This window comes from Periplaneta americana, chromosome 5 (assembly GCF_040183065.1).
Source record: "Periplaneta americana isolate PAMFEO1 chromosome 5, P.americana_PAMFEO1_priV1, whole genome shotgun sequence".
NCBI lineage: Eukaryota > Metazoa > Arthropoda > Insecta > Blattodea > Blattidae > Periplaneta > Periplaneta americana.
Genome location: NC_091121.1, coordinates 8137285 through 8150583, shown reverse-complemented (window position 1 = coordinate 8150583; position 13299 = coordinate 8137285). Strand labels below are relative to the sequence as shown.

Here is a 13299-nt window from a genome sequence, read left to right as displayed (position 1 = left end):
ATAGCCTATCTTCTAGCAGTCATAAATATAATAGTGTACTATTTACCAGTGGTCTTTCATTTTTGTTAGCTATGTGTGTATACATATTAAGCTTTAAAATGAAAAAGAATGGTGACTCTAGAGTAAATCTCTATCCTTAAATTAATTTTTTTAATTAAGCACAATTTTTTTTTATAAATTCACTACATGTCTGTGATTAGGTACACTCTATTCACTTATTATAACACATATTGAATTGAAAATTTGATCACGTACTGCTAATAGATACTAAAATATACCCTACTAAAATTATTCATATATCTGTAATATTATGGGCATAGGGCTTATAGTAATCATCACCGTCAATAAATTAAAAAAAAATTGAAGATTCGTATAAGCCCTATGCCCATAATATTACAGATATTTTAATAATTTTAGTAGGGTATGTTTTAGTATCTGTTAGCAGTAAGTGGCCAAAATTTTAATTCAATGAGTGCTATGGTAAGTGAATAGATTGTACCTAATCACAGGTATGTAGTGAATTTATATAAAACATATGTTTAAATTCAAAAATTAATTTAAGAGTAAGATTTACACTAGATTAACCATTCTTTTTTTCATTTTAAAGTTTAATGTGTATACATATATCACTAAATGAATGAAATAGCTGTGATAAATAGTATTACATTTATGACTGCTTGAAGATAGGCTATTTTTACCATTACTTTGCATGCGATAACGTCCAATTCCCCTTAAATATAGAATATAATCTAAATTTAACAGAAGAAATACTGAAATCAGAAGTAAACACTGAAATACTGAAACAATTGTCTTTAGAGACAATTAATATTAGGTACCCTCCACAAAACTGGCTTCATTTATACACTGACGGATCCTTGATCTCCAGAGAACAAGGTCCGGTGCAGGTGTTACGTGCTGTCTCTTCTCACTTTATAGATCTCTTGGATATGGAACAACAAGTTTTGATGGAGAAATCATTGCAATAAGTGAAAGTCTCAGGAATCTTCTATGCCACATCAATAAATTTAAGAATGCAGTTATATTGTCAGACTCCAAAGCAGCTATTCTGTCAATAGTCTCTAAACACACACCTTCATCTCAAACAGCAGAAATAACTAAAATGCTCTCTCAATTAATATCACTCAATAAAAGAATTGTATTCCAATGGATACCATCCCATTGTGGAATCCTGGGAAACGAGAATGCGGATGCTTTAGCAAAGAAAGGCAGCACTGCTACTTACAGACCTGTTACTAAATCTACGTATTACTCTGTGAAGAGATTTATTAAATCTACATACTTAGACTTCAACAAACAAAATTTGATAGCACAATCTCAAGGGAAAAAATGGAACTCTCTGCATCATAATCCACAGTTAATTCCCGATTTACCACGAAAATCGTCTGTAGCTGCATTTAGATTGGCAACAGGCCATGATTGTTTGGCCAAACACCTGCATAGAATTGGAATATATCAGTCCCCTAACTGCCCATTGTGCAACTCAAACCAAGAAATGGATTCGGAACACCTCAAAATCTGTGCTTCAGTGGCTGGCCATGATAATATCTTTGAAAAATATTGGAGTGCAAGAGGTCAAATGACTTCATTGTCAAATGCCTGGCATTAGAAAACAACAACAACATTTCGTTTTAACGCTAATAACAAGAAAAGATAATAATAATAATGTCTTTCTCACAGTTACATGACTAATCTGTTCTATCTCATACCTACAATAGACTGTTTTCGTGGTAGACTGAAACATTGTTTGGCTGCGAATGGTCTCATTTTGAGCATCTGTTGTAAAGTTTGATTAGTGATAGTGTTTTGTTTAGTTTTATGACCTACTCAACATGATTTTACATACTTATTTGTCTCAAGTTTTGAAGTCTACGAAACAAATTTAATAAATACCGTAGTTAAAAAAACATGAAACAGGTAAATTGATAAAATTTCTACACATTCACATGTAAAATTTAATGGAGATTCGGAACATGTAAATTTTAATATAGGGTGCCATAAAAAAATTAAGTTTACTATCACAATCCGTATGCGTGAATAACTGTTTTTTAGCACTGGTATCATATTGTATGGTTTATCTCAAACATTTTTTTGCAATTCATTTTGATTAATTTTCAGAAAAGTCTATGATATAATACGAATATTTATTTTCAGTCAATGACTTTACTATTAATATATGTAAGGTGTGAGTCCTTACATTACATGATTTAATATTGTATGAACGTTTTCGTCGGTTTCATACCAACATCATCAGATACAACATTCTTTGACTTTGAATATGTCAAGTGACACTTCACAGGAAGCACAGGAAGTGTCACTTGACATATTCAAAGTCAAAGTGAAAACGTGGCTTCTTAGAAACCCATTCTATTCTGTACAAGAATATTTTGAATCAGGAAAGCAAGCTGTTGATATTTTTTAGGTTTCTTTCTCTGAATTGTATTATTATTCTGTAATATATTAGGAAATTCTCATAAATTGTTAATCAAATCAATATCTGTGATCAGTGTGTTACAATTTTCATCTAGATATTAGCCTAATTTTGATAATCTTGACTCTCAATTGTAAACTCTAAGGAGTATTTGTGATCATTTTGTTTTATGTTTAGTGTTGTAATAGAATAATTTTCATTTTTGCACTATAATTTCACACGTGTAATTTGACAATGTCATTAGCTTTTGCTATAACGACAGCTAATAAATACTATACTATACTATGCTATACTATACTATACTATACTATACTATGCTATACTATACTATACTATACTATACTATATAGCAATATCATCACTAACAGGTACATGTCTCTACAAACCAAAATACAATATATATTAATAAGCATACAACATGATAAAAACCAACATAATTAGAATATAAATGTGTCTTTCTTGTGTGACTACACCCTACTGTCAAATGATTAAAGCACACGTGTGATTACGATACTTGTACAAATATGTTTGCAGGTCTTCACTGATAAAATAATAAAAAATATAAAATGAAATCTAGTACTAGATAGTACTATAGCACATATTTGTACAAGTATTGTAATCACACGTGTGCTTTAATCATTTGACAGTAGGGTCTAGTCACACAAAAAAGACACATTTATATTCTAATTATGTTGGTTTTTATCATGTTTTTATCATAGCTTATTAATATATATTGTATTTTGGTTTGTAGAGACATATGTACCTGTTAGTGATGATATTGCTATATAGAATGTTGTATCTGATGATGTTGGTATGAAACCGACGAAAACGTTAATACAATATTAAATCATATAATGTAAGGACTTGCACCTTACATATATTAATAGTAAAGTCATTAACTGAAAATAAATATTCGTATTATCTCAAACAGCTATCGTATAAAACTTTTTTTTTTTGTTAAATTAATATTTAAGAAGTTATGAGTAACATTCCATACTTTTTTAACACTCTGTATATTTAATAGTGATACTATATATTTTACAGGAGCTTCAGACCAATAATTGAACGCGTTGGAACTGACGCTCGTTGCTCGTCGCACCAAATGGTACAAGCTGTCCGCAAGGGGAAGGAAGGCTGGTTCCACGTCTACTGTCCATCCAGTTCTGTGTGCACAGATGACGGGCAAACCTGGGGCCACATGGTAAGACGTTTGAAGTGTTTTTTTCTTTACTTAATTGATGTATTATTTTATTTGTATGGCAGTAGTATATTAATCAATTATGTGTACGGAGACTATCCCACTGAAATATCCTTACATATTCCATATAAAGCCTAGAGGCAGCCACGGATCTATTTCACCATTAAACTTTTCCACGTTTGACTTCGCAGTTTGCACTTTTCATTGTAGTTTCTGTTCCCCTTTTAAAAACTGATTTGCAAAATGAAAAGAAAAAGCAGAGGAAACTTTTCAAATATATTATTACTTTTGTTCTACCATTAGACAACAACGATTTTGAAAAGTGCAAAGTCATCTGCTGAAATCCCCTGCGGTTGCTGAGTGGCCAGACCTTCAGCTTGTCACGCAGGTGGTCCGGATTCGAGACCCGGTCAGACTTGAAAAATCCATAGTGGCACTTGAGATGGACAAGATCGCAGTTGGAGTTTTTCTCCGGGGTTCTCTCGTTTTTCCCCATATTAGACGTCTACATCATTTCGCCAACATTTCGTCATCATTCCATAGCATTCCCCGAACGTCAGCTGGTGAAGCACTTAGAGGGCTGGCCTAGGATGAGTGGGGTTACCTGCTCGAAACCTGAGTACGCAGCGAACCTTAGTATAGTCAGCCGGTGTGGGTTTGGGAATGCGCCAGAATTGAGAGTTAACGTAATAGATCGTAAAAGGTTTGAGTGCTGGGTTATAGTGCCCCCCCTCCCTAAACTTCCATTCCACTCCATATGCTGAAAGTGAAAGGGATTTTTGAAAAGTACAAAGTCTGTCTGCCATTAAGATTAGCCTAAGTTCATTACCGGTATATAGAATATATTTTTGCTTTGAATTCAAAATAATTTAGAGAAGAAATATGATGAGAAGAAAAAAATTTACAATTAAGTTATTCAAGTAATGAACTCAGAAAAAGAGTACCGGTATATAAAAATAGGATAAATTTCCATAACCTAAGTTTGTCTGAATTCTGTGAATGTCTTCTAATTACGCCAAATAAAGTAAATCATGTTCTTCAAAGAACTGAGCCTATTCTATAACCAAAAATAAGAAGAAGTTTACATCTTTCATCTGAAGAACAATTACTCACGTGTCTTCATTGGCTAGGAAATAGAGCTCAACAATATGAAGTTGCAATGACTACTGATATGCAAAAACTTTGCAGAATGGAATAAAAAGTACAAAGCAGTCTCTAATTTATGGAGAAACAGAAAGAGTTTTTACTTTTCGAAAGTTGAAAAATGAAAAGTGAAATTTCGCTAAGTTGCAAAGTTTAATAGTTGAATAGGTCCCAAATTTCTCGAATGACAAGTCTGTAAATTCGCTTACTTACTTACTTACTGACTTTTAAGGAACCCGGAGGTTCATTGCCGCCCTCACATAAGCCGGCCATTGATTGGTCCAGTCTATAAATTCACATTAAAAGAAATTGCAAATTCAAAGCACAGAAACTTCACTATCTTTATTCTCCTCAATAATATGTTTGTAAAAAGAAATGTTACTCGATATTACTTAAAATAAGTTTACAGACGATCTGAGGTGTCTTTTCACGTACATAAAATAATGAAGACATGTACAGAAAGATGAGGATGGCTATCTTGCCTTCTTGATTTGTAGGAAGTGCCCCAGACGTTTAATCAGAAAAGAAACACTATGCATAATGCATTTATTTTCTTATTAAAGCAGCTTCAAGTGATATCTCTATCCAGTGCTTTAGCTTCAGAAAAGTCTCATTTTACAAACCTATGGATCAACAATTGGCTCTCTTCTGACAAAAGGAAAAATTTTACAGTCTGTACAAAAGAAACCAAATGACCTGGAAATGTACAAAAACTTGCCCAGACATGTTCAAACATTTTTAACAAGAGCCAGAACAGGTCACATTGTCACACAATTGTACCTACACCGATTTCACATTTCTGATAATCCTACTTGTCTGTGGTGTAATAATCATGATGAAGATCTGGAACACATTCTTCTATACTGTCCATCCATAAATCACAAAAGAAGTAAATTAAAATCATCAGTACCAGTTGCAGAAGACACAGCCCTGCAGTATATATTGACTACACCCCAACTCTGGCTACTAGCAACAGGCATCTATAATGAACACCGATCAAAATACCCTTCATTTCTCGTGAAAAACAACAACTGAATAGACTACAGTGGACTATAGTGGACTTTATGTTGTCAGCAAACAGCTGGATACATTAAGGAGATTGATTGATTGATTGATTGATTGATTGATTGATTGATTGATTGATTGATTGATTGATTGACTGACTGATTGATTGATTGATTGATTGATTGATTGATTGATTGATTGATTCTTATTAAAGCAGGTTCTCAACATATATAATAATAATAATAATAATAATAATAATAATAATAATAATAATAATAATAATAATAATAATGGCTTTATTTAACCTGGTAGAGTTAAGGCCGTAAGGCCTTCTCTTACACTCAACCAGGATTAAAACTTGCTTACATAGTTGAACATAAAACTGGATCGGAATTAAGTAATTACATACTGATACAATTTAGGTACATAATGAGATCAAAAGAGGTAGTTACATAAAAATTTACCTCATAAAATAAAAATAAACATAGTGGAATACATATTAATGTTGTTAGAATCAAATACGAATCACATAAAAACAGAAGCCGATAATTCAATAAAAAATGTACACAGTAAAAAATAAAAATAAACACATTAGTATACATATTAGTATTAGATTACAATTAAGTAGGATTTACATAATTAAACCAGAAACCGACAATTGAATAAAATGTACACAAAAATAGATTAATAATAAAAAGCAACACAGTGGGATACATATTGGCGTTAAAGGGACACTCAACTATATTTTGGAACTTTTTTCCTATTTGACCAATCTTTTTCAAATTTGAAGAAAGAGTTTAATATACACATGGAAAGTAACATGCAAAATCTCAGCTCATTAGATCCAATACTTTTCAAAATAAAAAATATTTCAATTTTTAATCAATCATTAATTGAAATATCACTTTTAATTATCATTTATTATTTTTTGGCTTTGTGCATTTGACTGTGACTTCTCAATGAATAGGGGAAGAATTCTGCGTATTGATTTAGTTCTGTCACGTAAATTATTGTAGAAATTTAATTTTTCATATCTATGACACTTTTTCTCCAATTTTTAAGTTGAGTGTCCCCTTAAGTGATAAATAAACACGATTTACATGATTACACAATAAAAAAAAAATAAAAAAAATAAATAAATAAAAATAAATACAGTGGAACACATTCCATTAAATATTTGCAACGCGTTAGGTCTGGCAACTCATCATAAGATATTTTTCTAATTTACATTTAAAGGAAATTAAAGTTCGGCAGCCCTTGACTTCAGGCGACACAGAATTCCAGTGACGAGAAGTAGCAACAGTGAAAGATGAAGAATAAAGAGATGATGTGTGCAGTGGTATTTCTAGCGTGTTATCATATTGTGACAGAGTATTTAAGTTATGATACCGAGAAAGACTGTGGAATCGGACAGATACGTAAGAGGGAGTAGAGGTGTGCAAAATTCGGTATAAGAGAGAATGTGGTGTTTTCCGCAGCTGAAGACCTTGCTGCACTGTTGTTGTCGCTGCAAGTGGTTCCTGTCACAGCTGACGAAGAAACAGCTCGGAGCCTGTCTGCTGCTCGCACTACGGGGCCACTCTGCCGCGCAGGAGGCTCTCTGCCTTATGCTGGAGTGGGAGCTCATCGACCAAGAGGACCAGAAAATGCAGCTCGTGTCCACACTCCAGAGCACTGCCTCAGGCCGGGAGAACTACGCCGCACTTTGTCAGCGACAGCTGCACCTTCGAGAACTGGTGAGCTTTGCCCCTTGGTTTAACAGAAACTGTAAATCAGAAACAGCATAATATTATAAACCAACATATCTAACATTTCTAAGTAAACGTCGTACATTGGAAAATTGTGTCTTAAAATTCATTGCAAGGGCCACTGGTACATTAATTTACAAATATTTACAGTTACCATGGTTACAGTATGCTGCTGCCTTTCTAAACATCCTCTTTTACGAAACGATACTGGTTCTCTTTACTGTATAGTAACGTAAATTGTGTCTTCATTCTTGATTACACTCTATTAACACTTATAAAATCACTGACGAACTATTAAGTTATTTATATTAAGGGGAGAGGATGGTAATTTTTTAAACTTTTTTCCTATTTGGAGTAAAATATTAATTTTTTGTATGTAGAGAGCTCACGGCTATAGCAACTCAACAAAATATAATATTTTGAATAAATTATTTGGGAGCCAGATTTGAAAAAAAAAATGTACCCAATGCAGGATTTTACTAAACTCGATATATCCAAGCCATTTTTAAAGATAAATTCAAACGCAATGTTACAATTTATTTGTAAAAGCACGCTCTACAAACTGTCTATAACAGAATTTTGATATTAGTTCCTACATTTGTAAAATAAACAATTAAAATTTAATAACATTTTTTTTATTTTCTTTCTTGCAACAGAGAGACTTATTTTTAAAATGAAATCAATTAGGGAAATTCCGTTACAGAGAAAAGTCTCCTAGTAGTCTAGAGAATGTGTATTCTAAATTTCATTCATACATCTTTAATAGTTCAAAAATTATATCGATTTTTGTCTGGCTATGTAGCAAAAAAAATAAAGCTCCAGAAACAGCAATCAAAGGGGGTGTGATTTAATAATCCAGAGCGCAGGAACTTTAAAAATGGCGTCTCAACATCCAATAAGGGCACAGATACCCACACAATGTTATACAATGTATTCCACACACATCACAGAGTATTTTAAAGAAAAATTTGGTTTTGAAAAAAAAAATGAAGTTCCGGAAACAACAAACAAAGTGCGGTGTAATTTAAAAATCCAGAGCGCAGGAAGTTTAAAAATGGCGTCTCAACAACCGATAAGGGCACAAATACCCACAAAATATTATACAATGTATTCTACACATATCACAGAGTATTTTAAGGAAAAAAATTGTTTTTTGAAAATTTATTCATTTTTCACCAAAAAATACCATCCTCTTCCCTTAAATAAATGACATCTTCACTATGTTGATATTTAAATTAAATAAATAACAACTTGGCTATGTTAATATTTATTTAATCTAAATAAGTTAATTTTTAATTCGTCAGTACCTCAAATTCTGTGCTTCAGTGGCTGACCATGACAATATCTTTGAAAAATATTGGAGTGCAAGAGGTCAAATGACTTTATTGTCAAACGCCTGGCATTAGAAAACAACAACAAATTGTATGCTGTTATATTACTTAGTTATTAAGTTTCTAATGAATAATGAAATTGTCTACTCTTAGCAAAGCGTGGTGTAACCATCAAACTCTTATACACATGATACGAATTAATAATAATAATAATAATAATAATAATAATAATAATAATAATAATAATAATAATAATAATAATAATAAGAATAAGACCTTTGGGGAGGCCGGGACGTAGATGGGAGGATAATATTAAAATGGATTTGAGGGAGGTGGGATATGATGGTAGGGACTGGATTAATTTTCCTCAGAATACAGACCAATGGCGGGCTTATGTGAGGGTGGCAATGAACCTGCGGGTTCCTTAAAAGTCAGTAAGTAAGGTAATAATAATAATAATAAGACCTTTGGGGAGGCCGGGACGTAGATGGGAGGATAATATTAAAATGGATTTGAGGGAGGTGGGATATGATGGTAGGGACTGGATTAATTTTCCTCAGGATAGGGACCGATGGCGGGCTTATGTGAGGGCGGCAATGAACCTCCGGGTTCCTTAAAAGTCATAAGTAAGGTATTAATAATAATAATAATAATAATAATAATAATAATAATAATAATAGTGATAGTGGTAGTAGTATGTCCCTGATAATGATATTCTTGTTAATGTTTCGGATAATTTTCGTCAATTTCGAGGTCTTCAGAATTTAAGCCATGGTTGTCTTTGAACATTCATAATTATATTGCAAACTTCGTAATGTTACAATTCCAGTCTTAACAAATGCAAAATCTGTCTGTTGCAGCAACAGAAAGGGGGACCTCGCAAGCTGACATTGCCGAGTCGGTCCACAGATGCTGACATTGCCCGTCTGCTGAGTTGTGGATCCTTCGGCAACCTGGAAGTCCTTAGCCTTGCTTTCACACATGTAACAAGCGCATGTGCCGAGCAGCTCATAAAACTACCTTCCCTCAAGTATCTGAATCTGTGGGCTACACAGGTGAGCACACTTGGCTATTGATTTATGGGAAATAATAAAAAGTCTGCTGGAGATAAGAAATAAAAGATAATTTCGTGTGTGTTATTGTCGACTAAATGACTCACTTCTATTCTGTTTTGTGTCAGTATAACACACAGTTCCTAGTTCCGGCCTACTTTTTAACCATATTTGTATTTTAGAACTTGATGGATTTATTTATTTGTTACTGTGTAAACAATCCTTTCTCTGGCATGATTCAAAATTTAAGTTTTATAACATTATAACAGTGGCGCTGTATTTCTTTGGCTCTGTGGGATTGTAATGGAGCATGATAAATTTATAATATAGGCAGCTGAGGTATGTTTCTTTCTTTTTTGATGTTAAGAGACATTCCACTAAAAATGACGACTTTTTTCCTAATCATTTCTTTTCAACCAAATTTTGAGAGCATGTTTACTATGTAAGGAACTAACAAAATCCAAATTTTGAACTCCCAAATGTTTTTGACTTTTGATTTCTTATTTTCTTTCTATTATTTTTAGAAATATTTTTAATCAAACTTTTAGTAGAAGATCTCAATTTTTAAGTTTCGTTTTTTGTTATATTCACAAGACATAGAGAAACATTTATATGCATTAATTTTATGAAATATCTCATTTATTCATTTTGAAAATTTTTTTGAAATATTAAAAATGTTATTTTTCCCGTAATTCATGAAAAAAATATTAATAAAATAATCTAGCACCATTTCTCACAAAATAAATGCATAGAAACATGCAGCTACCTCATAAATACTTGCAGTAAAAATTTCATCCAGACTGATTAATATTTGGCATAAAAATGTTAGGGTTCAATCAAGAAAAATAAACTTACGAAAAAATGGATTTGAAAGTAAAATGAATATTTATGCAAATTAAAATTCTTCCCCTCTACATTCATCTAGTAACTTCAGGGAGCCAACTTTAGGACAAAAAGTTATTAGATTTGTAATAAAAAATTTGTAAAAAAGAATTCTTTATAAATAATTGATTAAATGGCGATCTTACATAATTAAAATTAATATTAGAGGAGAAAAATTCGCTCTGGCGCTGGGGATCGAACCCGCGTCCTTGGTTCTATGTATCAAGCGCTCTGACCACTGAGCTACGCCGAATTCAATCCACAGCACCGGATCGAATTCTTCTCCTTAAATATTACAGATATTATTCTGTAGGACAAATTAATAAATCCATAATATTCTTACATAATTAACACGAGTAAGATCAATTTAATCAATTATTTATATTCAAGTGTTAAAAAAGTAGTGTATGAAAGATTCAACATGAAGAATTCTTTGTTGAAAAAATAATTTCGACAACTCTATAAATGCCACGCCTCCTTACAGCCTTAATTAAAAAAAATTAATCATATTATTTATAATCAGAATTGAACTGTATTTAAAAAATATTAAACATATTATTTATAATCAGAATTGAACTGAATTTTAAAAAAATTAATCATATTATTTATAATCAGAATTGAACTGGATTTTAAAAAAAATTAATCATATTATTTATAATCAGAATTGAACTGAATTAAAAAAAAAATTAAACATATTATTTATAATCAGAATTGAACTGGATTTAAAAAAAATTAATCATATTATTTATAATCTGAATTGAACTGAATTAAAAAAAAAATTAATCATATTATTTATAATCAGAATTGAACTGAATTTTAAAAAATTTAAACATATTATTTATAATCAGAATTGAACTGAATTTAAAAAAATTAAACATATTATTTATAATCAGAATTGAACTAAATCCAGTTGGCATATGAAAGTATAGAAATGAAATAGTCAATAAATTTTTTTTTGGAAAATGTTCATGATTTTCAGTAGAGTCTCCCCTTACACATCTACATTCGATCTACAAGGAGAGAAAAATTGTAACGTTTTGACATGAAAGGTTTACTCTAACATCACTCGTGGTACCATTGATTTCCTGTCTCTAATTGTTTAGTTGGATGTTCTGTACAAGTCCTGGAAGTTTCTCGGTTGAATTTAGATTCACTCTGTATAACCTTGTAATTGATACAGCGTCATTAAATATTGCTTATTATGTAATAGCATCTCTTTCATTTCAGTTCGGTGATGCTGGCCTATTGATGATTTCTGAACACCTACACAAGCTACAAGTCCTAAATCTGTGCGAAACTCCTGTGTCAGATAAAGGCATTGCAGCTTTAGCCTGTAAGTATAACATTTGTCACTTCAGTTTCAATTAAGAATACAATTAAAAAATTTATTAAATCCTCTCTTTTTTTTTTCCAGCCATGACAAATTTACGAAAATTAAACCTTAACAGCACCAAACTTTCAGCACAGACTTTTGAGATATTGAAGCAGAAATTGCCAGCTCTGCAGGAATTTGATGTGCGCTATACCGAAGCGTGGTAAGGTGCAAAAGTGCGGCCGGCAAAGAAGAAGTTCGAGTTATTACAGCAACAATACTGTGTTCAAGATTCTAGTGTAATATTAGGTTTTGATACAAGTTCATGACATTTCACGTGTATGCCATATATATGTTTAATCACACTGACATCAGAAAACAGTTTACGAAGTACTGCAAGAAGAGTGATTCGTTAGAAAAAAATAATTGCACTTGTGATAACATAAAAATTGAAAGACTTGAGATATCAATATTAACAATAATAGTGTAAACATAATGACTAGATTATTCCTTCATACCAGATTTACAAGGGCACATATCTTTGTACAGATTAATTATTTATTCCACACATAGTTGATTTTTGAACATGATTCAAATTACTGTGTATATTTGTCCAAAGGCGGCTGTCCAAATGCAAGTAATTTCAGAAAGCACAAAATATACTGAAGCGTTGCCTGTTGCCTATATGAAATAATTTTTCTGTTATTGAGGTTATGTGATCTCAGAATTGTAATATATTAATAAAGCTGTTACTGGTTAGTAGCACAAGTCAATAAAAACAAAACGACAAAACAAAAATAATTTTAGACTTCTAGAATAAGTGTCCGTTTTTGTATATCTCACAATATTTATTCGAATTAATTTGATATATAGATACAAATTGGGCACATCTATGCAAGAATAAAATGGCTATTGTAAGCATGCCATATACTTTTTTTTTACTTCCGATTTTGATTGTATCACCTCATTTGAAGAGAAGAATGTCGTAATTCTCACTAAAACAGAGAGAAAAAAAACATTGGGACCTTGTCCCATTTCAAAAACACCGAAGTATAAATACTGAAACACCATTTTTAAAAAAAATCTGAAGTTTATATTACTAATAAATTTTAGAATTGTTATTAAAATTTGCATAATTTCATATGAAAAACATAAGGACCAATATAGCTAGTAATTTGA

At 31.7% G+C, this 13299-nt stretch overlaps 1 protein-coding gene across 2 annotated transcripts in view; it reads left to right on the top strand.

Annotated features, from left to right (window-relative positions):
- The window catches only part of LOC138699446 (C-Maf-inducing protein-like), a 900368-nt gene extending 887280 nt beyond the window's left edge, over positions 1–13088 (top strand). Inside the window, exons 10-14 of one of the 2 annotated variants that reach the window (XM_069825318.1) lie at positions 3494–3650; positions 7274–7531; positions 9735–9929; positions 12036–12141; positions 12223–13088. In XM_069825318.1, the coding sequence (XP_069681419.1) occupies positions 3494–3650; positions 7274–7531; positions 9735–9929; positions 12036–12141; positions 12223–12347 (841 nt within the window). In that variant the 3' untranslated portion in view covers positions 12348–13088. The remainder of the gene's footprint in view (positions 1–3493; positions 3651–7273; positions 7532–9734; positions 9930–12035; positions 12142–12222) is intronic. The other variant, XM_069825320.1, reaches the window with a different exon arrangement.
- The last annotated feature ends 211 nt before the right edge of the window (positions 13089–13299 follow it).